The sequence below is a fragment of the Heloderma suspectum genome, chromosome 1 (genome assembly GCF_057233095.1).
Source record: "Heloderma suspectum isolate Gila_16-S chromosome 1, 16-S_ref, whole genome shotgun sequence".
Lineage (NCBI taxonomy): Eukaryota > Metazoa > Chordata > Lepidosauria > Squamata > Helodermatidae > Heloderma > Heloderma suspectum.
In genome coordinates, this window is record NC_139458.1 from 35795427 (window position 1) to 35813199 (window position 17773).

General features: G+C 42.5%; 1 protein-coding gene across 4 annotated transcripts in view; it reads left to right on the forward strand.

Annotated features, from left to right (window-relative positions):
• TTC7B (tetratricopeptide repeat domain 7B) overlaps window positions 1-17773 on the forward strand; it is a 157967-nt gene that overhangs the window by 98604 nt on the left and 41590 nt on the right. For 3 of the 4 annotated variants that reach the window (XM_084840811.1, XM_084840820.1, XM_084840827.1), the window contains one exon: window positions 288-385. In XM_084840811.1, the coding sequence (XP_084696937.1) occupies window positions 288-385 (98 nt within the window). Of the gene's footprint in view, window positions 1-287; window positions 386-10552; window positions 10721-13649; window positions 13701-17773 lie in introns of all 4 variants that reach the window. The other variant, XM_084840837.1, reaches the window with a different exon arrangement.

A 17773-nucleotide genomic window follows, 5' to 3' on the forward strand; every position in this document is an offset into this window, starting at 1 on the left:
TGTGCGTTCCTGTAGATGATGCATTCACACACACACGCGCACACGCACACATATGGTAATCTTTGAGGTTCCATCTCTTCCAAAGTAGATGGAAGCCCAGTGTGAAAATGTTTTAGCCAGCGTAAGATACATAGTTTTTAGTGGTTTGTATCACTGCTGTCTGTCCTTTCAGTAGATAAATGACGCATAGCACTGATCTGTGTATACTAAGAGCTATGATGTAATTTAAACATCACTGTTTACTTTCAAAGCTTTATATGACTAATGCCTTGCATTGTTTTCTATAGTGATTCTGGACGGGGCAGCAGTTTGTTAGACAGAGCCATTGCTGACAGGCGACAGCTTAATACAATTACTTTGCCAGACTTCAGTGACCCTGAAACAGGTGAGGATCAGTGTCTACAACAATAAAGTGTCAGAGACATTATGTATTGTCTGTTAGATACTATAATCTTAAGTCTAGATTCTAGACCAATCAAAACACTTGAAGTAGGATAGGAACAGTTTCACTGTAATTTAAAGGTTTTTAGAAACATCCCATTTGTAGCCTGAAACTGCTGTTGTATATTTATTTATTATTTTTTTACAAAGTCTGACTAAAACTTGCTGGATTGTTCATTTCCTGTAGGAATACACATAAATAGTTAGTGAGTGAGTTAGTGAGGGGAAGGTCATTTCATGGGGAACACCATTTTACCTGTCAATGGGGGCTTGGTAGGAAGCAAACCCAGAGCTAGCTGTATCATTAAGCGTCTGCTGGACAAATCTAATGAATCCAATATAGCTGTTCTTATGTTCCAAATGAAGTGCTTCATACTCGATCTATGGTACTCCAAAGAGGTGCTTTCCATCCACTTCTAGGTTCCCTTTCTCTGTACCTAGATATTTCCTACCCTACTGAAACTCCCAATCTACAGCACTTGCCTTTGATTTCCTGGAAATCCAGCACATGTTCTATACGTCCAGCAAAACATTCTTGCCTCAGTGAAGTGGCCATCTAATTAACTTGGCATAGATTCAAGGCACAACCAACCTATCCACAGTAATAAATAAATAAATAAATAAATAAATAAGTGGGTGATGATGAGGGAATAGAAAATGGGATCCTTAATATCTAAAGGTGAGACTTGTCTCTCAGTACCTCTGAGTGCTTGGAGTATTTTTTACTTTTAAATTTATGTTTTGTTATCCCTTACCAGTACAAAATATGTGTAAGGACATTAAATTTGTGCCTATGAAATACAAGCTTAAGTGCAACAGGCAGCTGCTCTAGGGACTACTCTATGGTCTTGTATTTTTGTCCTCCCTTGTGGTTCACATAAACATCCGTATATGCTGAAGACCAAAAGACCATAATCCAGAAAACTGTGTGAAGTATGCACCTAAAATATAAAGTGTGAATATGGGAAACAGGCGTTTAAAATCTATGTATCTCATACATAAGATCACAACCTCTTTTTTAAATGAGGGGGAAGCCCCATTCATTGCCTGAAAGCCCTTCTGCAGGAGGTTTGGTACACTGTGTCTTTTCTAAATAATACATAAGAACATAGTTTCTATATTTTTTTTTACAAAATTAAGATTTCAGTCCTATACACATTTATCTGGGAGTAAGCCCCACTGATCTGAATGGGGCTGCTCAATAGACATGCATAGGATTGTGCTGTCAAAAGCATATAAGCCCTTTCACTCATGATAAATGGGTAGCCATCTACTGAATAACTTCTGCTTTATGTGTGGTTGTTTCTACTAGATAATTGAAAGCATACTTCAGTTCAGGGACTGTCTCATAACACAATGAAGATAGATTAAACAAAAAAATTATTGTATAGCATATCAGAAAATAAACCTGTCTTTGAGCACAGGGCAAAAATAAATTGCATAACTTACCCATATTGTTCCTTAATCTCTCTGTGTAATCACTCTCTTCTGTCCGTCTGTTTTCACTGGAATATAAAACTACTTTATAAGTTCTTAAACAAACATTGAGCCAGTTCGCTTGTCCATTATAGCCGGTGTGTGCTGGGCGCAATTTGCATAATCACCTGCCTGGCCACGGCTTATCATATTGTCCAAACCCAGGTGGTATGGCTTGTTTGAGGGGGAAACCACCTTCAACTCAATGGGTTATTTGAGGGTTGTTTCCCCCTCAAACAAGCCATACTGCCCAGGTTTGGATGACACAACAAGCCGTGGCTGGGTAGGCTGGTTACACAAATCATGCTGGGCCTGCACTGGCACACACCATGGCTTAAACAAGCCACTATGGCTTGTTTAGCCTATAATGATGATCCAAACCAGTGTAACCATAGTGGCAAAAGAGTAAAGTTCTTTCTTATTAAAGATAAAACATAGAAAGAAAAGAAATTCAGAGTTCTTAGTTGTGTATGAAAATGCTTAATATTTATAATTCACAACTATTTTGCTTTTCTTTCTTCCTTTTTAATAATTTCTGTGGTGGTGGTGCATGCTTCTCAGTCTAATGTCAGAATTGTAGCATTCACATTGCTATATAGATGGGTTCTTATTTAGACAGGCTTCAATACTAGTCGTTTTCAGACAATATAATGTTTATATACAGTAGGTGAATCAGGATCACACTAGCTCATCGATCCTCTGGATCTGTATGATACCCATGCATTGAATTTCACATTTAGTTAATGGTCTTTACATTTTGCTCCCTTATTTGGTGGCCAGTGTGCAAATCTCAGGCACACCTTAAGGTGGGAACTGGGAGGTGTCAGGGAGCTGTCCCACTTCTGTGCTTAGGTGCTATGTCATCTGCATAGAGCTATAGAAAATCTGGTTCAAAGTATGACACCTTCTTACAGTACATTTCTGTGTAAATAGAAGTTGAATTATTCAATATCTGTTTAAACAAACATAGGAGAGTTCAGGACTAAAAAATGTCACTGCTATTCTTTTTAAATGATTCAGACTAAATTAAATACATTCTGAAGTTTGAGTGCTCAAAATTAAAGTATAGAAAGTAGTGCATTTTATGTTACAGATTTTAAGAAAGAAGTTGATTCTATAGCGATTATATTGGAATAATCAATATGTCAAATATCTGTCTTTTGTATGCATGTCAAAAATGCCATAATTAAAATACAGGAATGTTATTATTTGAGCAGATTTAAATCTAGGTGATCTTACACAACATGTCTGTCATAAATGAAGATATGTTTCTTACCTGTAACTGTGGTTCCCTGAGTAGTCATCTATGAATTCACACATATGTGTTATGCACCTGTGCAGAACAGCCATTTGGCACATATTAGAGCTAAACAGAGTTTTAGGCAGGAGTCCCACCCACCTCCTCTGTGCATACTATGAGTGTAGCTCCTGTCTGCCTCTCAGTTCTGAATCTGCCGCAACAGAGGAATAAAAGAAGGTGAGGCATTGAAGCGAGGAGGAGGGTGGGTTAGGAGGGTTGTGTGAGACAATGTTTGGAAGAGAGGAGCAGTCCAGGTGTAGCACTACTTTATCTCTATGAAAAATTATAAATGGTTGGTCATGCCTTAGAGGACACAGTTTGCTCACTCTCCATGCCGAAGTAATAGCAACAAGGAAGGCCACCTTTATAGTGAGGACCCTATGTTTGGCCATAGCCGTAGGTTCAAAGGGCTTGGGCATCATTTGAGCCAGTATCACTGACAGACTCCCAAGCCGGGACAGGCAGGGAGGCTGGTGGGTATAAGTTGGCAAGTCCTTTAAGGAACCGTTTAACATGGGGGTGTGAGAAGGGAGAGATGGAGAAAGGTGTGGTTGGATAGGAGGACAAGTGTAGCAAACCACATTTGTCTTAACCACCATGGGGTTATCAAGATGCAGTGAGTCCCATTGTCCTGTATCTTGTTTACCACTCATGATGAGAAGGAAAGGAGGGAATGCATAAGTTAGGGTGCCTCCCCAGTGAAGGAGGAGGAGGAGGAGGAGGAGAAGAAGAAGAAGAAGAAGAAGAAGAAGAAGAAGAGTGTCTCCCTGAGAGTCTGGGTTGTAACCATGTCTGCTGCAAAAGGACTGCCATTTTTGTTTCATGCGGTACCAAAGAGGTCAATAATCATGATGCCCCACATGTTGAAGAGTTTGACTGTTACTGTCAGAGAGAGCTCCCACTCATGTGGGGGAGTTCCTGACCCGCTGAGCGAATCTGCAAGAGTGCTGGATATTCCTGTGAGGTGTATGGTGATGGGAGCAATGTGGCTGCATACACAGCAGTCCCAGAAATTGAGAGTAAGAGTAAGTCATAGGAAGTGAAGGGATCTCATCCCACCCTGCTTGTTTATATAGAAGACCACCATGGTATTGTCCATTGCAATATGGATGGATCGCAATGTGTGATTCAAGAGCCCTTGGGGCTTTGGCAACAGTAAGGAGCTTGAGTTGATTGATGTGCAAGCTTCCCTCCCATTGGGTCCACAATCCCTTGATCATGAATGAACCACAGTGTGCTCTCCAGCCATGAAGAGATGTGTCCGTGGTGACTGTCAGGAACAGACGGAGAGTCCGGAAGTTGAGCCCCCTTAGGAGGTGTGTTAGGACTGACCACCAGTGTAGAGGATGTCAGACCAAATCGGGAAGAGACAGGATACAAGTCTTGGAGTCCATTTCTGGGTTGAAGATCCATAGGAACCATGACTGAAGTGGTCTCATATGGAGGCATGCTAATGGAGTTACTGTGGTGGTGGAGGCCATGAGCCCAAGAAGGCACTGAAAACTGATTGCTCAGCATTAGTGGGTGGCCCTCAGTTCCCATGCAGGGGGTGTCCACTATGTCTGTGGGTAAGCAGGCATGGGTTCAAGTGGAGTTGAGAAGTGCCCCTATGAACTGTCGAGTTCGAGATGGGGTGAAACAGGATTTTTCTTTGTTAACCTGCAGGCCAAGAGAGTCCAGAAGTGTAAGGGCTATGTTGATGTTGGCACTGAGGTGGTGGTAAGAGCAAGCTATAAAATGCCAGTTGTCTCTATATGGGAAGACAACGAACTCTTGAAGTCTCAGGTGTGCCACCACTACTGCCATATGCTTTGTAAAGACTCTTGATGCTGTGGCAAAGTTGAAAGGGACAACCTTGAACTGGAAGAGCTTGTTGCCCAGGGTGAATCTGAGAAAAGGGCAAGAAGCAGGGTTTATGAAGATGTGGAAGTAAGCGTTGTAAAGATCTGTGGTTGTGAACCAGTCTCCTTGATGCAGGAGGGGAAGAATGGATGAGAGTGTAGTCATCCTGAATTTCTTTGGCTGGATGTAATGATTGAAGTCCCGAAGGTTGAGTATAGGTCGAGAACCCCCATCCTTTTGGGGGACTGTAAAATAACTGGAGAAGAAAACGGTGGTCTTTGAGCAAGGGGGAGTTTTTCTGTTGTGCCCTTGCTCAAGAAGGAAGCTATTTCTTCCATTAGGACCTGAGTGGAGCAGAAGACTCCCATAGGAGGGGTGTCATCACATTCAATGGAATAGCCTCAGATGATGATAGAGAGTTCCCATTTGTCAGTGGTGATGGACCTCCAGGCAGGAAGAAAAGGGTTGAGTCTCTTCATGTGAAGGAGAGCCAGTGGTCAGGCTCCTCTGTAGGAGTCAAAGCCAACATTAGATCTGGCAGGGTTTTATCTCGTGTCGGTTGGTGTTATTTGGTCTGAAAGGGTCTCCTGGAGTGAAATGAGGAGTACGCACCTTATTTAAGAGCTTGGTTAGGACCCGAGTCAGATTGGCACCAAGGTAGCTGTTGGTGTTGCCAGTATGGCCACGGTTGGTTGGTAGAGGCCGATGAGGATTGGGATCCCATTCCCATCTTTCGGGCAGATTTTTTCATTTTGTAGACATGATCAAGGGTATCATTCGTAGATATGCTGAAAGGGCCTTCACCATTGAAAATCTAGCCTCCTGGTGTAGTCCTGCAGTACTGAACCAGGCATGTCTCAGACAGATAGCAGCTGCAATGGCCTTGGAGCTGCAGTTGGCCATGTGGCAGGCTATATTAATTTTCCTGCAAGCTAATGGGCTTCAGCTTGGAATATCATTGCTAGGTTTTTGATACCTTCCAGGAGACGGTTGAAGAAAGTTGCTGCTATTTCCCAAAAGAACTGTTGGTAGGCTGCCATGCGCCTAATTTTTTCCCCTCTGAGTCTACTGGGCCAGAGTGAGGCTTTTGTTTCATCTTTGATTGGGATGCTTCTGTGATTACGGAGTTTGGCGTTTGGCGTTTTCTGAAGATGAAGGAACAGTCCTCTTCCTGAACCCTATATAGGTTTTTCTGTCTTTCTGGATACAGGTGGGTGAGTATAAGGCTTTGCCCAGGATTGCTTGCTTACATGCAGTAGCAGTGGAAGCATCAGGATAGTAATTGGTATTCTTTACTCCAAGATATTTTGCCATTCTGAAGATTTGTTCCACGTATGGCCTGATGTCATCCGATAGGAAGAGAGGGTTTTGTTCCCCTGTGGCAATGTCCGGAGAGGAAGTTGACACCTGTATGGATGAAGCGGAGGATGAGTCTGAGCAATAGTTGTCCTGTGCCAAAGAAGGGTCATTAACTGGTGTCTCTGTGTTAGGGGCTAATGGTGGTTGGTTAAGTTCCACTGTCATCAGTGATTGTGTAGCAGTTGATGGTTCCAGGATTTTTTCAAGATCACATCCCTAAAGCACTTCGCTGGAAGAGGAGGGAGGAGACTGAGTGGTAAACCTGTAAAGCTTGTTACTGTGGTAGTTTCCTGTAACTGAGTGTCAGGCAGTTTAGATACAGTATGAGATGGTATTGCCCAGTTAGAAGTTGCTTTAGGTCATTCTAGAAAGTGGGGAGAATGAGAACGCTGATGATGGGATTAGTGATGCAGAGTCTCTATCCTTGTACTAATAATGATGCCATTGTAGTGGTGAGTGGTCCTTGTAAGAATAAGGAGGAGGCTGACAGAAGTGGGTGGCTCTTCCATGGCATATTGTAACAATGGTGAAGAAAAATGCTTGAGGAAGCCGGTGAGGTCTGTCAGTATCTAGGGGATCTATGCTTCTGTGGAGAATGGTCTCGAGGGAGGTGATAGTACGGTTCCACAGAAAAGCGTTCCCTGTATTCCCCCTTTGATACTGAGTCCAGACACTGGATATTGTCTGGGAAGTTATGGTCCCATGGGAGTTGTAGTTTCTGTAGTGTCGGTGTTGGTGATCACATAAGAGTTTGAGGCACCATCTGTACTGAGGGCAGCTGACTTGGAACTGGTGTAGTTTTGGGTTTGTTGTCAGACTCTATCCTATGAGCCATTTTTTTCCTGGGGGTGGGGGTGTCCAAAGCCTGGGAGTTAGTGGAGCATTTATTTCAGGATTTAGTCTGTTTGACCTGTTTGCTGTCAACTGTTCCGTGCCAAAGGGTCAGTTCTGAGTTGTTGGCCTGAGGGGATGGCCGAAGCTGTTGGTACAGCAAGGTCTGGTATTCCCAATACCGGGGCAGTTGCCCTGAAGTGCTTTTCATGATAAGGTGTGTTGAAGAAACTGAGAGAAAACCAGAGCTGACTTCTTGTGAATGGATGCAGAGGCAGTTTGGAGAGGCGGGATCAGTGCAGCTGTGTTTGCTGCCTTGAGAGCTTGTTCCCACAACAGAGCATGGATGCATACCATTCTTTTTTCTCCTGGGCTGCTTTGTAAAGTCCTGGCAGTGGGTACAGGAGTCCACCTTGTGTGACTCTCCAAGGCAGAGGAGGCAGTTGAAGTGTCCATCAGTCAACAATATCTTCCTGCCACAGCAAGTACAATTTTTGAAGAAGGCCTTGGAGGCCTTGTGTCCTGAGGGGCAATAAAGAAAAGAGGAAGAAAACTCAGAGAACACAGGAAAGGAAGAGAGAGGAGGGAAGAGAAGGGAAAGGAAAGGAAGTGAAGAGCAGAGCAGAGCAGAGCATCCCAGGGGGAGACAGCAGGATTTTTAGAGATTTTTGCCATGAGGCAAGAGAACATTCCAGATGCTGCTAGTCACTGTGGCAGATGAAAAGGAACTGAGAGGCAGGTGGGAGCCCTACCTGGAGCATGTGCAGAGGAGGTGGGCAGGACTCTAGAATGTCAAAATGACTGTTCTGCGCAGGCGCATAACCCATATGTGTGAGTCACAGAGACAACGAAGAAGATTTTTATTCTTCTGGTCGATGACAGGAGGTTGATGTGTCAGTGGGAAGCTTCGCTTTCTCCCTTTATGTTCTAAAGCAAGAACTAACCTGCTGACTTTGTCTTCAACAGGAGCCACCACTACTACCCAGCCACTCCCCCAATCATTTCCAGTCTTGGTCAGAGATTAGGAGTACTTCCAGTAGAGTGCTTCCAGTATGTTGTGGTCACCCTGCCTTATTCACAGAATTTTACTGGGGGTCCAAACGACATTGTCTTCCACTTGTAACCCTCCCATGTTTTCACATCACTTCTTCTGTCTTTTTCCTTACCGCAGAAAATCAGTTAAGGGAAAAAAGACAGAATTGCTGCACAGTGCCTTCTGACTCATAGCATGAGGAGCCCTCTGTCTGGAAGCACTCACGGCATTTGTTTCTCTTGGATCTCTGCTCTTCCAGTCCTACTCTTAACTGTCCTCTCATACTCGCTTTCATTAACCAAAGATCGATCCTTCCTTCCTTCCTTCCTTCCTTCTTCCACTCCCTCCCCTCCTGCTGAATGTTGCCTGTCCCTGTCCAGGCAACACATGTTTGAAACAACTGTTGATCCACCTAACTATAAATCTGCATCTCTCACTTACAAAGAAAGAGGACGTTGAGGTTTGCAGTAAATTCAGATCCAACCATCTCCTCTAGGCTAGCTGATACAGAGCCATGCCGTGCTTTAAAAGTCAGGGTGGCTTTCAGCGTGACAGCTTCATGAGTCTTTTCCCTTTTGGATAAAGATACGGTCTTTGATACTCGAGTAGTGAGCAGGCAGGCAGTAAGTGGACTCAACAGTAATGGGGAATCAACCCCATGGAAAGGTGTGTTATATCCAAAGATCTTGAACTGAGCCAGCAATCTGTTGTCACAAGAGGCCAATGAGGGAGGCAAATTCAGATTCTAGGAGCCACCAGTCCCATTCTAGATCCAGATAGAACCAGGCCAGATCATACTTTGGAAGCCATATTACAAAGGGTGATGTATCTCATCCCGAAGTTTTGCATCTTTGCCTAGAGGGTGCTAGTTTAGTTTTAGGGCAGACTTGCAGAGTAGGACAATTTAAAAAAAAAAATCAACTGCCTACCTATGCCTTTGTATCATAGGGCAGCTTGAATTGTGGTTATGGTAAGCTGCTCACCACAAAGGAATTCCTAGGTGATCACCTTTTAGCAAGGAGTGGATAACTGCAAGTCTGCTCTTTAAGTACTAGCCTTCATTGAGACCCCAGTATTAGAGATGCAAGTCGAGGGTCCACCCAAAAAACATTACCAGATGTAAAGGTTGGTCCTCGACTGGCTGCTCCACCAGTGGTCTGATTGCACAATAGACATTCTCCTGCATTGTCAGTTCTGGGATTCCCTGTTTTGCTAAACGAGGTGAAGTGGGAGGGTCTATAACTAGGTCATAGATGGCGCGTGATTTTCAAATTATTGCATACATTTCTTTTTAGAAATATATACTACAGCTGCAATGGTGGTGAATCCCCCCCCCCCCACACACACACACACTGCTGTAGCATCTGCAAAATGTTGTTAAGCAGAGCTGTTTTCAATGGTATGCAGCCCAGTAAATCCAGGCTGTCTTCGCCCACTCATGCTCTACCAGCTGTGTGAAGTTTCCCACCTACTTTTCAAGCAGAATGGCTTGTATGGGGTAGAAGAGAGACAAGCTCTATTACAGAATTTGAATTATAGGAGGATCTTGGAGTTCTTTTGAGGTAACAGTCTTGTCCAGCTTATTTACATAAAATAGGATAATCTCTTGTATGCCTCCTTAAGCTCCTGGGAGAAAGGGCAGGATAAAGAATAAACAGTACATGAGTTGCCTTTAATATTGTTCAGCAGTGCAAAAGGTAACGTGTGAACAATCAGTAGTTCACTTGGACCTGAATACATTCATCAGGTTGCTTTGCTGCCTGGGTGATACCAATACTTCCTCTTGAGTGCAGGATGATGAAGCAGGCCTCTTGTCTGCTGTCATTATATAAATAAAATATATAAAAGCTTGATGCTGGTTACTTAGACAGTTATTGCTTCCTTTTTATCCTAGGTGAATATTTATTAACTTCAGGCATTCATGTTTTAGGGACTAATTTCTATCACATCTATTTCTGTTACATATGTCAAATAGCATGCCTTACCTATGTTTTCATAATAACCATTTTCCCTTCCAAAATAAATTGATTTGATTGAAATTAGTTGAATGCCCCGTCCCAAAGTCTCAGTAAACGTTTTAATGTATTTTTATTTCATGCAAGAAAACAGAGTTTTGCAGTGATTCCAGAAAGTGGGAAATTATTGCATCCCTATTTAGTGGTGGTTAAATGGGCGGTATAATTTTTTTCTTTCTCTTTCTTGGCATTCATAAATCCACTTAACTCCTGTTCCTGGCATTTTCTTTATAATTTTTCTCTTTCACTTTTTAGCTTCTGATTCCACCACATCTTCACCTCTCTCAAGAACAGAATCTCTTCTCCACCTGTTTATGTCTCCTCAGTCTCCTCACCCTCATCCCAAAACCGATAACTTTGTCTGGCCCTATGAAACCAATCCATACTGTGACCACGTTCCTGGGCCCTGCGAACATTCACTCTGTAAACTGATTTCCTCTTTCTGATAGGCGTGTTAGTTTGCTCTGTTTGTGCTTCTGATAATCTCTGTAACTGCTAAGCACCAGTTGCATTGAAATGTTTTTGAACATCAGGGTGTTTGGTATGAATGCAACCTACCTGTTTGGATACATTTGATTTTAATTTCTTTTAAACATACATCATTGGGGCATTTGTGAATGCCAAAGTTTTAGGCTGCAGTATTACATGTTTCTGCGAGTAAGTACTGATGGTTTCAAGTGGGCATGGTGTTAAATTAGCCTCCCAACACCTCCAGCAAACTAGAAGGGCTCATAAAATGTTACATAGAGGTCCCACTAGGGGGCTCCATTGCCCTCTTGACAGGATAGAACAGGCGCCAGCATGAGGCACTACTGCAGTATTGGGTTGGATCAGTGGCACCTGTTAGTGCAGCACTACCACCAGTCAGTTGCACTAGGATTGGTTCCCAGCACTGGTGCCATGCAACAAGCTGCTGTAGTGTGGTGCCCAACACTGGAAACCTGGCTCCTAATCCTGACTGCCTGAGGCCACTGAACCCATTATGTGTTTACAGGGACACATAGGTGGAGAATGTTTTAGGTATGCACCAAAACATGTAAAATACAAATGAGGTGAAACGGGTATATTGTATAGGTACCGTGCTGTGGAGCTAGGATTAGGATAGGGATGCAGCAGGATGAAGAAGATTCCTGTGTCTTGGCTGTGAGTTAGGGGTCTAAGTAGGGGAAGGAAAAGGAGCTATGGGCAGCCATTTTAATCTCCCCCAGCCCCTCTTTGGATCTGAAGCTTTAAGGCAGAGACAGTCCAGTCTCTTGTGCGGTCATGCCAACATTTCTTCATCCGCATGTATTTGGCGCTACATAATGTGTGAAGTGGCCCTCACAAAGCAGGCTGTTAGTAGAGTAAGCAAGTAGGATTTCAGTCTTCATGTTCTGAACGTGCCAGTTTGGTGTGACATAATTACTGCAGGAGAGAGGCAGTATTGATTAAAACTGGTTTCATACTGCCTCTTATCTTGAAGTGGATGATCTCCTGTACTGATCTTTGTGTGGTAAGAAGACAGTTGCTTCCACTACCTTTTTTATAGGTGCTACATTTTATTGAGTTTGTTCTCTTCCATGTAATTGAGTCATTTTGAAATGTTAGGACCTTTATTTGACAGAATTAAATATAATTGGCAATAATTTCCATTCCTAGACATTTGCTCCAAGACATGGAAAATTTTATTCTTGTCCTCTGGTTGCTTGGTTTGTTATTGCTATTATAAATTGGTTTAATTTATTCATTTGAGTTGAGTTGTATGAGTAAATCCTTGTCTCTGGCACAGAATTGGATGACAGGTGCTAGAAAATAAGTAGCACAGGAGTGCAAATGAATCAGGTCACAATGAGTTGGCTCCTATTTCATATAGTCTTTGAACAAATAGCTTTTGTGCTTTTATATTAATACTCATTCTGTTGTCACTTGTTTGTTTAGGCCTGCCTGTGATCCTGTTTCTTCTCTGTGACAATTTTAAGAATATTACGTCTCTAAGAGCCATGGTATACCTTATGCAGAATGAGGTGATGATAGGCTGAGATGGTAGAATTCTGGCCTGTACCACTTCACCTCCGGTCATAGTATTCTGAAAGAATAGTTTGCTAAACTTTCTCTCTGTGCCAGTTTACTACATTTAATTGCAATCCATCTTTACTCAGAAGAAAGTTCCATTGAGTTCAGTGGGGCTTACTCCCAGGTACATGGCTATAGGATTTCAGCCTTAGTGAGGGTTTCTATTTTAAAAGGGGGAGGACTTCTTGCCTGTAGTCTAAAGTGGTAAAATCCATAAAATTGCTATAATGTATAGTTTAGTGTTTGGTTTTTATTATTTGTCTCTTATGGATCAGAATCAGTGTTGCAGTGGGTGAATATCTATGTCAGCACAATCGAAGTAGAGCAATTAATTAAAAGTTGGATGCTGATTTGGTAAGGGCCGCAGCTTAGTGGTAGAACACAGTTTTTCATGCAGAAAGTCCCAGGTTCGTTTCCTGGCATCTCCAGGCAAAACTGGAAAAAACCCTGCCTCACACCCTGGCAAACTACTGCCAGTCAGCGTCACCAGTACTGGGTTTGATGGACCAGTGGTTTGACTCCATGAAAGGCAGCTTCGTATATTCGTAAACTTTCAGAGATCTACTTTTTCCACAGAGGCTTAAGAAATTGAGCACTGGCTTTTTCTTTAACGAATGCCAACAGTTGGAGAATGGTGGTAGACAGTTTCCTTTTTAAAACTGAGCCTTTGTTGAACACGCCACTATAATGTTGCATGGCCCATGTAGCATTAAACTGTTTGTTCTTGGTGAGGCTGTGACTCACTTGGAATTCCAAAGGGATGTCTGACTAATAATGAGAAGTTGCAGAAATGCAAACACAGAAGTAGGCTGTGAATTTTCCAGCTCCATTGTGAAGGCCACAGTATCCATATGAGAGGGTTTGTTTTTTTTACTGCATGTGATGATTTTACAAGGACCTCCTCTTTAGACCCTCACTTGACCTAAAACCTTTAGGCCAAAAATATACTCTCAAATTGTTTGTGTGCTGAATAAATTTGGGTTGTTGTTGTTTTTTCCTTTGAGTACATGAGCAGAAATGGTCCAACCTAGTTTTTCTGTATTCTATTATTTTTCTGTATTCCCATTTGAACATGAATACGGCCTGGAAAGGATTTTAACCAATATGTTCTCCAAATTCTTACTGAAAAAAATTGTGTAATTTGAACTCCTTATTTGAAATGTCCAGTCTCCTTTGGAAAACAGCAAAGCTGGCTTACAGTTTAAAGGTTATCAGAAGTGTATTTGCTTTTTGCATAATTCTGTTTTATAGATGTTACCTTTTTGTGATTTTAATTTCTGGTTTGATCTGTTGTTTAAAGGCAACCCTCCAGATGCTTACTTTCATGGTTTTTTCTCCCTTTTTTCAGTTTGTAAGTAGTATTTACTATACAGGTCTATTCTTAAATTCCTAAAGACTTAGTAATAACACCCTCCCTTCACCACAGAATGTAAATGTTGTCCATTCATCATGGAGGTTTGACAGTGTGCTAAGCAAGGCTGCTGCTCTTTACCCATTTGAGTCACCCTGAGGCTTGAGCACTTGAGTTCATTTACTAAAGAGGCAGTATTAATTTCTGGAGGGCTTCAAATAAAGGTGTTTAAAAGGCAGGAGTTAATCTTGTATACTCATTAGTGAACTCCTTAATCAACTATGTCTATGTATCATTGCAGTGACTTCTCCTGCTCTGTTGGTTCATTTTCTTGTCTTTTGGCTAACAGGAGTAGATGGAATCCAGGGCAGATCATGCAGTAAAAATATGTTTAAAGAATGGAATCATCAGCCTATTTTAAAATTCTTTAGTAACAATTACTTCTAGTTTGACACTTAATCTAGTATTGTATTATTATTTATTAGCCATCTGTTTGGTCTCCTCACCATTCAGTAATTATATTGAGATGGATTTTGGACCTTTAATAGTAGCGTTCAACTAATTAGAGAAAAGGGAACATTAATGCTTCATGTATTGACCCTGTGGAACAAAGGAAGTTTTCTATAAGGTGATAGCATAGAAGGCCCAGAGCGTTACTTCTTTGATGCACATAAACTATTTCCCAAAGCATTGACAAGCATTTTAACGTGCTTTGGGCGGGGGATGAATTGTTGCAGTTGCTAATAAAGTCTTGTGGGATTTGACAGTAGACATACCTGTTTTATTTAGTCCTGCAGAAGGTACTGTCTCTTCACATAGAGAGCATTTTTGCATGCACTGGCATACAGATCCCTGCATGACCACATTTTGGTGTTCTTACATGCTTTGCTGCCTGATCTTTTTTTGTTGTTTTTGTTTTTTGCACATGTGAAATATTATGTGTGTTCTCACTTTGCATGATTTTGCTCAATTCCATTGCTTCGTTTTCCTTCGATTAAGGCATTGTTCTCATGAATTTTGTTTGAAAAGCAACTTCCCGTTTTGCAGCAGGGAGAGGGTGAGCCTCCGAAGGATTTGTACTATGTCAAGTGTTTACCATTTCATCATTCATTTGGCAGTCTTAAAGCTAAACACAGGAGAAGCAGCAATATGTTCATCCTATTAAGACATGATTATTTCTCATAAAGCATCTAGTAGAAAAGCAAGATAGAATTGAGGCCATTGCCCTTTTTTTCCCTTGCTTGAAATCAGTCAATTTATCAACTGTCCAGAAATGAAAGTCCCTCTCAAAGTAAATACCTGCAAAAATGCTGACAAATTCAATCATCACCTGTCTTAATGGCAGGCTTCCTTTGTTGGTTCTTCAAATTGTGGTAGGTGCCTCTTGTTGAATTAAAGGATTATAAAATCAAGTCATTCAAACAAAGCATGGCTTTTTCCCAGTGAATGAATTGTTAAATATAACCATAATTCCTGGAAGAGGTATAGCTACGCAGTGTAATAAAAAGTGAGGCAGCAGATATTGTGGCCAGGCAACAGCTGAATATGTCTGTTCCTTAGTATTTTCAGGAGGATACTTTTGGACCACCGAAATATGAGTATTCTAGTACGAGTTCAACAACAAACAAGCCGTAGGTTATAGCATAAAGGTCTCCATAGAATAGGAATATACTAGTTGCAATAGGAATAGGGAGGGACCATAGCGAGTGGTACAGTATGTGCTTTGCATCCAGAAAATCCCAGGCTTGATCCCTGGCATCTTCAGGTTGGGCAAGAAAAAGTCCTGCCTGAAACCCTGGAGAGCCGCTGCCAGCTCAGGGTTGACAGTACTGGGCTAGATGGACCAAGGGTCTCACTCAGGATAAGGCAGCTTCCTATGTTCCTGAAAACATAGATGAGAAGTATTCACCAGACCTCACTACAGAGGTGTCATGGATATGTGTCTAGAGGCTAGGCAAAGGGCCAGAGGTGACTGCTCTGTCCCTACTCTCTCCCACACATGCCTCAGTTTCACTGAGGTGGTAAACCTTTGTCAGGGCTGCGCCATTTCAGTCTGCAAATGGAGGCTCACTTGATTGAGTGTTCCTTCATATACCCAGTTCCTTCCACGTACAAATCTAGATGTCCCTGACATCCAGTTTTGTATATCCAATACTATTTTTAAAATTATACAGAAACACACACACAAGATGCACTCAGACATAGAGAACATAGGAAGCTGCCTTATACTTGGAGAGACCCTTGGTCCAGTGAGCCCAGTATTGTCAAGACCGACTGACAATGGCTTTCCAGGGTTTCAACCAGAGGTTATGTGAGCCCACACCTGCAGTCTGAACTGGCATTACCACCTCAGTAACAACATGCCATAGTCTCAGCATAACCTGAGTCTATAGACATGCAGAAGGGGCACTGTACAGTTTGAGCAGATGTATAAAATATCAGTGAATATTCATGCCTTAGGGCAGGGGTGCAGAACTGTTTTCTGCTGGGAGGCCAGATTGCCCCTCCACCAGGCTGCCCATGGGCTGGATGATGTCAGGGGGCATGGTCCCTGCCCCCTGATGTCACCCCTCCCTTTTTCTTTTCTTTTCTCTGTGCTGGAAGGAGGCATGGAATTGTGCCTCCTCCCAGGATGGAGAAAAGGATCTAGGCTGCCCTGCAACCCCACTGTAATCTCTGATCTGAGATAGCAGTGGGAATGAGAGGCATTGGGACTTGCCCGCTCATGGGGAAAGCGGCCCAATGCCCCTCAGTCTGAACTTGGATTGGAGATAACAGCCAAGATCAGGGACGTTGGGACTCACCCACGCTTAGGGAATAGGGCTTTGCCTTAATCTAGTAAGACTGAGCAAAACCTTCGCACCCAGGTTTTGCTAGCATGTTGAAGCATTATTCTCCATTAAAGCCAAAATGTTCGCGAGAAAATAATACAGAGTAAATACTGAATGGCCATAGCTTGGAACCCAAGTGGTAGCAGCCCATACGCTGCTATGCTGATTTTGCCAGGAACAAACAAAGACTTAGCAGCGCTTCATACATTCTTAAGCAGCAGCAAACCTGGGTTTGCCACTTGACAATGATCTGCAGCCATGTCTAAAGAGAATTTCTGCAAACACACATTTCACATGTTGACACATTTTTTTAGACCTTAGGTATGAAGTTGTCCTTAACTGCTCCATGGGCTTAATATTTTTCAGGACTCGCAGCCTTTGTCATTGTTTGCATGGAACCAAAGAATAGCTTTGTAGTTGATAGATGCCTTCCCTTCTCAAGATGATGAAGATGATGATTTACATTTCTATACCGCCCCATAGCTCTCTGGGTGGTTCACAGAGGTTAATAAAAACATAAAAAATACAATATGCAAAATTTAAAAACATGAAGATATACAACAGACAGTATACACAGAGACAACATGGGAGTGAGGAGAAGCAAGGTGAGACTCCGACTTTCCCTAAAGGGTCTTTGACCTGCCAATTATAAATCTCAGATGTATGGGTACAGCTGTACTTATGTAGTTAAGCATACACACTGGTTCGTTCTTTAATTTTGCACACCCTTGTGCAAATCTGCTAGTTGCATACCAAGTTGGGCTATTTTTACATATTATTTTTACAAAAGGAAAAAAGGGCTAGTGCTGAAATAGGATTTGTGTGTCATAGTGGACATAATGCAGTGGATATGCTGTGTGTTAGGAAAACACTTTTAAATTTTAGAAAGAAATGGAGGCCGCACACTACACCAATGTAAATGTAATATTCCTACTTTTTGAGCAGTTGGGAATGAGCTTTCAGATTGCATCGTCTTCCCTCTAGCCCACATCTGAGCAGTCTTCGGCAATTCTCCATGTGGCCTGGGGAGCCCCACTCATTTTACCCCACAGCCCAGCTGATCAGACGTCTGTTGGGCAGCAAGGAAAAGACCATTCCAGCAGTTACCCATCCCTGCATACAGAGATGTGGGCAAGGGGGAGAGTGGTTGTGTGTGTGCCTGGCCCCAGCCTGCCACCCAGGACCACATGTGCCCCACAAGGCCAAAAATGTTGCCCACACCTGCTTTAGCCCCTCTGGAAC